Consider the following 12,814-nt stretch of genomic DNA (forward strand, 5'->3'; position numbering starts at 1 on the left):
CACATTTCCGTGTGTGTGTGTGTGTGTGTGTGTGTGTGTGTGTGTGTGTGTGTGTGTGTGTGTGTGTGTGTGTGTGTGCGGGTGTGGGGGCGGGTGTGTGTGTGTGTGTGTGTGCGGGTGTGGGGGCGGGTGTGTGTGTGTGCGTGCGTGTTGGTTTATCTCTCTGTGTCACTTGAATGCCATTGTTGGTTGCATTCATGAAAACTAACTCAACAAATGCAATGCAATGCATTGTAACCTTTATTTGTTCAGGGCAGGTTGCTGAGCACGATTGACCACCACAGTGGTAACACTTCCTGGTTCAACAACCCTTACCCCTCTCTAAAATAACGGGGTGTGATATATCACAGAAGTCTCTTTAAGAGAATTTGGTTCACTCCATTTACTCTGAACAATCATGTTAAAGAAGTAATTCGCATTCATGTGCACTGCAATAGTGCACTTGCAGCACTAACCCATGTTTTTGTGATTTAGTCAAATGTTGGATTTCCCTCCTTTGACGTAAAACTCATGCTTCTCCACATTTATCATTTTAGTTATTTTTGAACGAAAATGTTGCTGCATGACGTCAAGCCCTATCACATGCAAATAGGGTAATCAGCATAATGTGAGTGTGTTGGAGGTGCAATCAAAGGTGGTTCTTGTTACAGTTGTTTATTGCGATGCAATCTGCTACTGACTTCTGTAACAACTGATTAACCCTTCATGAATCAATAATCTCTTCTCTTCTCTTCTCTTCTCTTCTCTTCTCTTCTCTTCTCTTCTCTTCTCTTCTCTTCTCTTCTCTTCTCTTCTCTTCTCTTCTCTTCTCTTCTCTTCTCTTCTCACACTGTTTTGTTCTCAGGACGTGTGGCTTTGGTGAGGAACACAACCCTGCAGGTGATGGGCTTACAACTGGAGGACCAAGGCTTGTATGAATGTCGTATCTTCCTCCTGGATAAATCCACTTACAACAGCACATGGACACTGTTAACTGTAACAGGTGAGATTTCATGGGGAGTGACTGAGTGAATCAGTGAGTGAGTGAGTGAGTGAGTGACTGACTGACTGACGTTTTATTTTCGGGTCTTGTCCTTCAGGACCCATCCCTTATGGCATTAAAGACACCAAAACATAATTATGCAAAATTACCTTAACATCTCACTAAACAAAAAGCTGCACGACAGACACAATTTACACAAGATTTGTTTTTTAACAATTATTTGTAACACAAGATCAAAAATTAAGATATCATAATGTTCTCTTTGTTTGCTCATCCCAGTCTTTCTTTAAGTATTCAGAAGACCATTTAAGTCTCTCTGCATCACTGAACCACATCAAATCAAGTTTTTCTTTGCGTGTGGGTTCCCCAGATTGTTGCGTGTGTGTGCCTGCATGTGATTGTTTTTTGTCAGACAGCCTTGAACTTGTAATGCATACATAACATGAAGGGAGTGCAGTCCTCACTGTAATCACAGACACAAACTAACCATATGAAAATTAACTGGCAGCGTATGAAACACACATGGGTTGCCTTTTGTTCTTTGTGGTTCTTAACCCATTTAGACCGGTAAAGAATCTGTGTCATCATTTCTTTGGGCTATTCAAAAAATAGCAGATCTACAAGCTCAGTGCCAAGCTATGTCCGCTATTTATATATTTTTTAATCATGAACATTTGTGCACATCGTTTAATATATATATTCTTTAAGCAAACATTTGTTAAATATTTTGTTCCAGGGACCCCCCAGAAGCAAAGATTTGAGTTACGAATGTTCGCTTTAAAAATATATATATATTTAAAAAGCACACATTTTCACGCTTTTTCAAAAATAGCAGATCTACAAGCTCATAGCACGGCACTCGGTGCTATGAGCTTGTATATCTGCTATTTTTTAATAGCCCAAAGAAATCTAAAAAACAACAGAGATGCGTTCCCCCGGATTGAATGGGTTAAAATTATCTTGGATCTCCATCTGTGGTTTCAAAAAGCGTGACTATCTCTGCACACAGCCTGCACAAAACAAGGCATTAGTACCCGCAGGATCAAAGCAGGAACAGAAAGCCATGTCTAAGTCTCTGGGTGTGAAAGTGAGGTGAGAGGTGAGTATTAGGATAGATTACCTCCTCGTCTGCTTGGTGCCTGACAGTCACAGACATGCCCTGCAGGAGCACTCTTCTCCACATTGTCTGACAGCTTTCCTCAGTGTGTGAACCTCAGCAGTGGTGGAAAAAAGTACTCACATTTTGAGTTAAAGTATCAATACTGCAATGTAGAAATGTAGAAAAGTAAAAGTCGGGAATTAAACATTTACGTGAGTAAAAGTACAAAAGTATTTGCATCAAAAAATACTTAAAGTACCAACAGTAAAAGTACTCATTATGAAGAATGTCCGTTTGTTTTGTAATAATAATGAAAATCTACAAAGTAACTAGCAACTAAGTTTTCAAATAATTGTTGTGGAGTAAAAGTACAATATTTGCCTCTGAGATGTAGTGGAGTAGAAGTAAAATTACTGAAAATTGGAAATACTCCAGTTAAGTCAAAATACCTCAAAATTGTACTTAAGTACAGTACTTGAGTACATGTACTTAGTTACTTTACACCACAGAACCTCAGTGACTCTCACCCAGACACAAGGGCAGCAATGGAGAATGAAGCCTGGGTGAGTTGTACTTAGTTTTGCGTTGGTGTCTTGCACCGCAAATAACCGATTTACAAGCTCAAAACGCGTCGCGCTATGTAACACTGCATGTTGTGAGCTTGCAGATCTGCTATTTTTGTTGCACGACACCGGCACACAACTAAGTATAATTCAGGCTTAAGGGGAAAAAGAAGTCAGCCAAACAGTGGTTTGGGGACCCAAACAATAGCTGCGAGAGGTTCTGCACCGTGATGGATGAATAGCACTTCAATTGAGGAATGTTGACTTAAAATGTATTGGGTCTGCCCTACAGGATGGTCAGATGATGGCTCAAACTATGTAACCGCAAAGAATAACAGGGTTAGAAGAAGTTGCAGTGGTCGACACTCATTCAACACAAAAATGTCCTATGTGCTGCAATAGTTACTATTATTATTACCATTATTTTAAAACAAAAACAATATTTGTTTCACCATAGCTCCACCAACCTTTACTAAAACACCACCACCTGTCATGGAGGCTCTGGTTGGAAATCAACTGACTTTTGCCTGCGTTGCTAGAGGCAACCCTACCCCTACTGTACGCTGGTTGAAAGATGGCGTGGTTCAAGGAGAAAATGCTGAGGTATGTCTGGCAACACTCATCATGTACACTACAGTATATACAGTATGGGCCCTATCTTGCGCACCCCCTTACCCCTTATCCCTGAACTTATTAGCCATATTTTACTATTTTACATTTTTTAGTAAAATAGTTCAACTAGCCGATCTACATTGACACGTTGTGAGCTTGTAGATCGGCTAATTGCTCTATTTTAAAATGTTTTTCAAATAGTTAAAAATGGCTTTGTCTGTCTGTCTGTCTGTATGTCTGTCTGTCTGTCTGTCTGTCTGTCTGTCTGTCTGTCTGTCTTAGGTCCAGGATGGAACACTGTCTGTGCGAGCTCTGGGTATTGCATCAGGAGGACAGTACACCTGTCATGCGTCCAACTCAGAGGGGAACGTGACCCACATCACAAAACTCAAGGTCAAAGGTCTGTATGCCTCTATGCCTATTGCCATTCTGTCTGTATTTCTGCCTGTCTGCATGTCTTGTCTGTGTGGCAGTCTGTCTCTCTTCTTCGCTATTTAAGCATCAATCCAGGGTTGTACAAATTATTTTGTGTATTAATTTAAATCATGATGACGTTGGCTTTTAGAATTTGGCAAAGTTTTAAAGTATCACTTCATTCTGCCGTCATATTAGATTGAGCACACATTAGACTAAGCTATTAAAATGAAGCAATCTTTTTTTTTTTTTTAAGTAATATTTTTCTTGGCCAAATTCAGCAGTTCTGAATCCACCAGTCAAAGAGAGAAATAAGCTATGCAGGGCAGACTGCTGGAAGTTTGTAATAATGTAATCATTCTTTCCGCAAAATCATTAAGACAGTATTCACAGTATTTGGCAAAAATAAATGTGTTGCTTCAAACCACACAGCGCAGAAGAACCTCTATTTCCATTTAGTTTTTCCAACCGCTACAGAATAAACAATCATTGTGCAAATGTTGTGAATGATATGGCTATCACAACACTCAATTTTCAAAATATCTCAACTCAACTTGATAAGTTCTTGTTTGGCTAACTGCCTCCATACCATGTCTGTTTCCAGTGGTGTAAAGTAACTAAGTACATGTACTAACTAAAGAACTGCACCTTTTTGTACATTTTGAGGTATTTTTACTTCACTGGAGTATTTCCAATTTTCAGTACATTTACTTCTACTCCGCTACATCTCAGAGACAAATATTATACATTTACTCCACTACAATTATTTTAAAACTTGAGTTACTTGTTACTTTTGATTATCATTACAAAACATACATTAACCACTTCAGCCCTACATATATACATTTTGGCCATTTGAAAATAGTCGATGTTCAAGCTCACAATGCGTCGCGATGCGGCACATTGTGAGCTTGTAGATCTGCTATTTTCAAAAGATTTTTTACACATTTTATATATTTGAAAACTTGTGAAATGGGACATTCTGCACAATGAGTACTGTCTACTTTTGGTACTTTAAGTACATTTTAATACCAATACTTATGTACTTCTACTCAAGTACATTTTTTATTCTGGACTTTTACGAGTAACATAGTATTTCTACATTGCAGTATCGATACTTTTACTTACGTATAAAATGTGAGTACTTTTTCCACCACTGTCTGTTTCCCCTGCTTGCATCACGTCAGGGATTGGCAACACAAAACCCTGAACTTGCACTCTGCCCTTGGCCCCCCTTAGCCACATGAAATGACTAAAGTGGTAGAAAAAAAAGCGGGGTAAAAATGATTGGCTTGAATTTAAAATAATACAAATAAAAAGTAATTTATCTAATAATTCAGAATACTAAACTAGTTTTTTCTTTTACTGTATACATTGCAAGAATCAAGACATCCGTTTGAGGTTTGCTATCAGAAGTCTTCTGATAGCATTCTACATTCCCGGAAATGGATTTGTTTAGCTGTAGACATGGTTTTCAGCAGTGATAAGGCATGTTTCTATACTCTGTTCTTTGCGCGCTTTTACAGTACACAACCTTGTTTTTATTCCGTTCTTATGTCAATGTTATGACTGTTGTGCGATACCTTTTGTAACCTCTGCATAATTGTATTTTGTCGAAGACGTACCTATCTCTATTCCAAATACTGCACAATGCAGGCTACATGCACATACCTGAATAACAATATAAGGGTTACATGGAGCAGATCTAACTGTAACATTAGGCCTTTATAATCCATTTCGTCTATAACACACAGAAATAATGGCAAAATCATGGGGACATCATAGTGAAAAAACATGACTTCCACAGTGCTTTGGTCACGGTTTCTGGCAGTGTCACAAACAGAATGGATGTAACCCTTGAATTGTTACTCAGGCATGTGCATGTGGCATTTATATCTATAAAGCATTTAATTGATCACTGATGATGGCTGTAAAAATCTGCTCTTGTGGTCATTTACTCCTAAGACAAATTACCTGTCTGCCAGCCTTCTTCTGTGGGCTTTTTTGTTTGATAGAGAATACAAGCATGCATGCAGACACAATATAGACGCACACACACACACACACACACACACACACACACACACACACACACACACACACACACACACACACACACACACACACACACACAGCCTGAACATGCAGACAGAGATAGGAGAAGACATTCATGGTATTATATGTACTTAATTAATGTGTGTGTGTGTGTGTGTGTGTGTGTTGTTGATGTGTTAGGTCCCCCAGTCATCGTCATCCCTCCAAAGAGCACGTCTCTCAACATGTCCCAGAATGCACTGCTGCGATGCCAGGCAGTGGCGGATCCTCCCAACATGACTTACGTGTGGCTGAGAGGCGGTGAAAACGTGCACCATATAGAGTGAGTGAACATCTGAGGGTGGAAGCACATTTTTTATGCAAAAAACAATGCATGCACAGTAAAAAAGTCCTGAGTGTTAACTCCAATCCACATGCTTTTTATGCCAAAGATCACACAGGTCACAAAAGATCACAAAATAGCTTATTTTTCTTATTCATTGTATGAGAAGTATATTGCTCTTAGGTGATTAACATATTTGAAAAACACTTTAGAGTGTGTGTGTGTGCAATCCGTGTGTGCATGCGTGGGGGGTCTGATGTAAGAAGAGGGGCTCCAAGGAAAAGAGGTTGGGAATCACAATCAGAATGTAGATATGTATATTGCATCTGCAGGCTGTTGATGTGATTCTGTTTGTCTGGCAGCTTTCCCAGTGTTTGGTTTCTCTCTGGTTCGGATAAAATGCATGAAAAATGTAAACTGAGTATTCTCCTTTACCCACTCGCAGTGACATGAAACAAAATTTGCTTAACCTCGCTGTGCTCACTGGTGAATATACGCCATAGAGAAACCTCCTACGCAGCTGATGCTGGAGAGAGAGACAGTTTAACCCATTAAGACCTGAGGTTCCGCAAAATGTCTTCTAAATCCTAACAGTTTTTTGAAAAAAACGTATGTTGCTATGTCAGTGGTTTTCAAACTTTTTAGGACCCCCAAAATGTATATGTATTTGGCCGCAGACCCCCATCTCAAAATATATTGTTCCAGGGACCCCCCCAGAAGCAAAGATTTGAGTAACAAATGTTCGCTTTAAAAATATATATATTCAAAGATTTGCACAAGTGCTCTTGATTTTTCTTTTTTTTTTTGAATAGCCCAAAGTGTAAAATAATGCTTTTTAGCTCAAAGCTAAGAATGACACAGATGCGTCCCAGGTCTTTAATGGGTTAACTTGAATGTATTGCAACAAGGCCAACAACTGACAAGACTGCGATAATTCTGAAGAAGCCAGTTCACCTTGTGATTTCTCATGTGCCCCCCCCCCCCCCGAAGGACCCTGAAATCACGTGTCAAGATCATGGTAGATGGCACTCTCCTCATCTCCAGTCTAGTTCCAGAGGATTCTGGGAACTTCACCTGCATGCCAACCAATGGACTGCTCACCCCACCAACTGCATCGGCCAGCCTCACAGTGATGCGTAAGTACTGTACCAGCTACTGTAGTCTTAGTCATAGCCAGACGATCCACCTACCCATACCTCTGGTGACGTCTAGATTCTATGTTCGGGCTAAAACTCAGTGGAAACAATTTGGACATTTACAAATTAAGTTTTTCACAATAACATACTTTAGGGTGGAAATGTTGTGAGCTAAATATTTTTAAATTCGGGTCTTATGTCCTTTACATAAATGTTTGAACTTGCATAAGTGGTGGTATTGCAGAAAGGGTACGTTCAAATATGCTTGAAGTAATTGTGAACTACAATGAATCAGTTATTGAGCAACAAAAAAAAAGAACCAAGGATGAATGAATACTGTATGAATTCTGCATGAACTAATTCATTCTGGATGAAATCATTTTGAATGTGAGAAGGAATTATAAATGAATGAAGTCTGAATGACTTGTGAACAAATGAATTAATTCTGTCTACCTCTGCCTTTGTACGCTATGTTTTTGTTTTTCAACTCTGTGATAGCGCTCTCAACCCATTTGGAGAATCTTTTGTGGCATTACTTAGTAAACCCCTTCAATGACTGTGTCTTTACTTGCTACAATGTCAAGAAATTGTTCCACAAATGTATCAAAAATAATTGGAAAATAATATCTTTGCAAGTGCCTCATCTGTCTGGCTTATAATGGTCTTGCCTTATCATTAAGTAATTAAAGGAGCAATTTACTCATTTTCAATGTAATTGGTCCTCATTATTGCTCATTATAAGATGCCCCTTTCTGTCTACTCGCTCTGTGCCTCAGAAGTGGGCTGTGGACAGTTAAAAATCTGCATACCAATGACATCAGCGGGCACTCAGGTTAAAATGCCACAAGGGGCATCTGGATTTGTCGAGCGTCTATACAAACACAATTGGCCCGTGTTCAGGGGAGGGAAGCCGGCCAGGGAGGGTGATATCTGTCACTGCACGTACTCCTACGGGCTGTATCCACACGTTTCCTAGGGCATTGTGGGCATCACTTCCTGTCGATTTTATATGCTGATACCTGATCAAATCGACAGGAAGTGATGTCCACAATGCCCGAGGAAACTTGTGGATAGAGTCCAGTTTACTAAATATAGAAGGTTTAATAGGTTAAGGCAGGGGTCTTCAACAGGGGGTCCGGGACCCCGAGGGGGTCCTCAGAGTTACTACACGGGGTCGGCCAAATCTTTGTGCGTTGCGGAACATTAGCCGATGCGAGGCACTGCGAGGCATTGTGAGCTTGTAGATCTGCTATTTTCGGAGAGTTGGTGTAGTGAAGAAAAAGACCAGACCAAGTACAGAGCCAACGGTCAAGTTGACTAAATATTGAGGGTTTAAAAGCTTAACTATCTGAAAATACTCATTAGCCTGACTCCAACTGTCTATGAAAAGTTGAATCTGTCTCTCTCTCAGCAAGGGGTCCTTGGCCTGAAAAAGTTGAATTCCTGGGTTAAGGGTTTTAATGTTACTGACTAATGAACAAAATAGGATTGATTTTGCATAATATTCTGATTCTGATTCCCCACTTCTGTGCAGACCCAGCCCAAGCTCTTCAAATGCCCAAGGAAACATACCTTCCCACAGCTATGGAGGGCCTTGTCACCTGTCCTATGATGGCTCAGCCTCCTCTGCTACGAGTCACCTGGACCAAGGACGGAGAGCCTCTTAATCTGTCTTTGGTAAGTAGGCCTGTCACAATTATTACATAATTACCCGATTTGTTTGTGATAATCGCAATTATTAATCGTAGGTATACAATTATTAAATAGGCTATGTCCTATTTTGGCCATAGTGCAGTATTAATTTTGATTGTTGGTACCGATTGTAAGTGATTTCTTTTTTTAACTTATTTGTCATATCTGCCCGGTGTGATTTTTGTTTACAAAGCCTAAAAGCCAAACAGAAATGCAATTTTTATTTATATGTTCCAATTTTCAATGCCAAAACTATTAAATCCTTAATCGCAATTATTTGTATGGTAATTAAATCATAAAGTAAAATGTCATGTTCGTGATGACCCTATTGGTATAAGTAGTTTACTTGTGTCTGCCCACCTGGAAGATCCTCATAATACTGTCAGAGCTCTGCAGTATGCCTACACACTTTTGTTTGTTTATTTCTGCTGTATGGGCCGCCCACACTGCAGCAGTTTGCTGTGTTCTTGCACTGCAAGCAACTAGTGGGGAGAATCCATTCATTTTTTATGAAAATGTTGCGTAAATGTCATCCAAATGTTGACAAAAGTCACATTGCATCTTTTTTTATATTTTTCTTTGAATGATAAAGTTGGCTGCACCTGAGCTTACCTATCGTCGCTGTCGGGTGGAACCCTTGTATGTCCAAAACTTATTTTTCAGAAAATGGCAAAAAAGAACCTGTGTTCCAATGGATCCAATGTAGTTATTATTAAGTCACAAGCTCCTGTCAATACTTTTCATTGGTTGAATATGTATAAAACCCACAGACAGCCTTAACCAGTTTCACTTTCAAAATTGACGAAAAATGCGAAAATAGCACAGCTGCAAGCTCACAACGTGTGCCTCGTGATCATGTAGATCAAACAAAAATAAATAAATATAATATAATATGTATGGAGAATGTGAATGTATCAAATATGGAGATACAAGGTTTCTGCCCGACAGCAGTGTTACACAATATGTCACCCAATCCCATCCTAGGCCCATGGTTGTGTGTAAAGTGATCTTTAATTCATGGCAGAAAGGTGCTGCTTTTGCTGCTTGAGTTTGATCCTTTTCAGGTGGTAGAATAGAAGAGAATTGACAGTGCATATTCAGAGGGTTTGTGGTTAAAACAGGCTGAAGGGCATAAATAATGCTTCATTTATACTCCGTCATACGATGGTGCCTTATGCCGAAAATAGCTGATCTGCACGCTCACAACGTACAGCAAAGTGTAAATCAGGCTATCCTGCTCTGTCCTCGTTCCTCGCTCCTCTAGCCTATCCCATACTTGAACCAGAAATAGAAGAAGAATTTGGCGATCATGCCAAGTTCTTCAAGGACAGAGGAGCGAGCATTAGGAGGCATCTCTGAGGAGCTATGAGCCAAGGAATTTCAATAAGAAGAAATAGAAGCGCTCGACGCTGGGCATACGCCATTGACGCACATGGTTGGCAAACTCGCTCCGGAAGTTCGATGAAATGCGTTGCAGTCAATGAGAGTCGGCTGGACCAGCTTATGAACAAACACTAATTTCTGCTTATGAACAACTTATAGACTAGACAATTCTTTTTTTTACCCCTTTTTCTCCCCAATTTAGTCGTTTTGCCAATTAATTCCTCCCCACACACATATCTGTGTTGTCACTGCTGTCGTATCCTACTGACTCACCTGCCAGTGAGGAGCCCCCACCAGGAGGACGTAGAGCCTTCGTCCTACTCCTCTCGCAACACTCCCCGCTGACAGGTGACGCCCCAGCCCGTAGGAGTACGTGCAATGACTAATATCACCCTCCCCGTCCGGCTTCCCTCCCCCGAACACGGGCCAATTGTGTTCGTGTAGACCCTCGACAAAGCCGGTTGCACCACAGTGAATTCGAACCCACAACCTCCGTGGTGGTGGGCAGTGACTTTACCACTGCGCCACCCGAGCACAACAAACACTATTTCTGAATGACTGCAACCTTTGTCATATAATCGGTTCAGGAATGTAAAAGAAGACATATCACAGGTTGTTTTCTGATCGCTAGTTTTTCGATGTGGACTCTACATAATTTTATTGAGGCGTCTAAACAGCGCCAGTTATCGTTTCTGACTCGGTAGTATTGCGAGATGTGGTTGTCAGGCTGTCAATGATGGTTAGTCTCTCGATAACAGCACGTCACAGTCGGAAACGTACGCTGTGCTCTTTAGCTTACATTTTTTATCCCACGATTTTTGTAACTCATTTTTTCACCCAGTGCCAATTGCCTAAGTTTGTAATCCTGGGCGCTACTCTCCCTCTGCCAACCTGGAGAGAGCCCCGAACTGAGCTCATGCTTCTTTCATTGCATGAGGAGTGAGCAGGCCGCTTCTTATCATCTGACAAGGGGGAGTTTCCCCGGTAGGACGTAGCGCGTGGAAGGAACAACCAGTTCCTTTCCCCTCTATCAAGCGCCCCGGCTGACCAGGGGGAGGCAGTATAGAGACCAGGGTTACTGCATGTTTTTTTGTGATCGTACTTACCCTAGGGGACACGGGGAGAACATGCAAACTCCACATAGAAAGGCCCTTTTGACTCTGTGCTCTTTAGATACAGTACCTCAATAAGATTTTACAGTGTACACATTGAAAAGCAACACAGCAGAAACCAATGTGTGATATGATATGTCTACTTTTATATTCCTGGACAGAGTATTTTACAAAGGTCACTGTCGTACAGAAATAATGTTTGTTCATAAGCTGGTCTACCTGGCTCTCATCGACTGCAATGCACTCCTGGCTGCAGTTTGCCACCCAGTGTGACGAATCTGCCCGCAGAAATTGCTGGATTGCTGGATAGAGATATTGTATTCTTTCTTAGTCCATTAAGACCGGGAACGCATCTGTGTCATTTTAGATTTCTTTGGCCATTCAAAAATCTTGAAAATGTGTGCAAATCTATGAATATATCCATTTTTTAAAGCAAACATTTGTAACTCAAATCTTTGCTTCTGGGGGGTCCCTGGAACTGAATGTTTTGAGGTGGGGGTCCGTGGCCAAATACATATAATTTTGGGGGTCCTTGACATGAAAAAGTTTGAGAACCACTGATAAGTGTTCCAGAAAGCTGTTAGGATTTAGAAGACATTTGTAGAATCCCCAGAAGCAAAGATGTTAGGTAAAATGTTTGTTTTAAAAAAACATATATTCAAAGATTTAAAAAAAAAATAGCAGATCTACAAGCCCGTAGCGCGGCACTCTGTGCCACACTATGAGCTTGTATCTGCTATTTTTGAATAACCAAAGAAATCTAAAAACACACACACATTCTTTCCCAGTCTAAATGGGTTAAATAAGTTCCTCGCTATGAGCGAGGAAAAAGCAGTGAATCCTTCCAGGGAGACTTTCCAAGCTGAACAGCATGATGCTAATGAGTGACTCCACCCCTACAGCTGGCAGTGCTGCGTTGGTGTGCGTGTGTACGCGTCGGTGCCGCGGGGGAAGCCGATGTGTAACTGAAGCGGGGCAAATTAAACTGTGACATAACTAAAGACTGTTGTTTCATTGCCATCAATGAGCTGGGTTTTTACTGCGTCTAAGCAGAGTCATTAAGTTGGGGGTGGGGCTCAGCTGTGTTGTTGGTATCTGAAATTGACTGACGTCGCTTAATATGACGCTACCGGGAAATTCCTCCCAGTTCTCTAAACGTTTCTTCATTACCTCTCTCCTTGCCTCGTTTCATCCATGCATCCTCGGTGGGAGGGGATTTAAAAGAGGCCTGTTGCAGGAGACTCTGACGGTCCAAGTGACCATCAGTCCTGTTGATACATGTCTTGTGTCGGGTGGAAATCTCATATGTCCAAAACCGTTCCTTTTTATTTAGCTGAGGTTGCGGTTGCGGTTGCGGTTACTTACTGTACTGTGTATTTCACATTTACAGCATGTTTCAAGATACTATATGAAAAAAGAGAGAGAGAGATTAGAAAGAAGAAAA

The 12,814-nt window shown here is 40.8% G+C and overlaps 1 protein-coding gene across 1 annotated transcript in view; it reads left to right on the forward strand.

Annotated features, from left to right (window-relative positions):
• igsf9a (immunoglobulin superfamily, member 9a) overlaps positions 1 to 12,814 on the forward strand; it is a 52,425-nt gene that overhangs the window by 18,895 nt on the left and 20,716 nt on the right. Inside the window, exons 4-9 of the mRNA XM_084046203.1 lie at positions 845 to 982; positions 3,102 to 3,247; positions 3,539 to 3,656; positions 5,906 to 6,047; positions 7,038 to 7,183; positions 8,718 to 8,860. Coding sequence (XP_083902329.1) covers positions 845 to 982; positions 3,102 to 3,247; positions 3,539 to 3,656; positions 5,906 to 6,047; positions 7,038 to 7,183; positions 8,718 to 8,860 — 833 coding nt within the window. The remainder of the gene's footprint in view (positions 1 to 844; positions 983 to 3,101; positions 3,248 to 3,538; positions 3,657 to 5,905; positions 6,048 to 7,037; positions 7,184 to 8,717; positions 8,861 to 12,814) is intronic.

Source organism: Gymnoscopelus microlampas (genome assembly GCF_963454915.1).
Source record: "Gymnoscopelus microlampas genome assembly, chromosome: 21".
Classification (NCBI taxonomy): domain Eukaryota; kingdom Metazoa; phylum Chordata; class Actinopteri; order Myctophiformes; family Myctophidae; genus Gymnoscopelus; species Gymnoscopelus microlampas.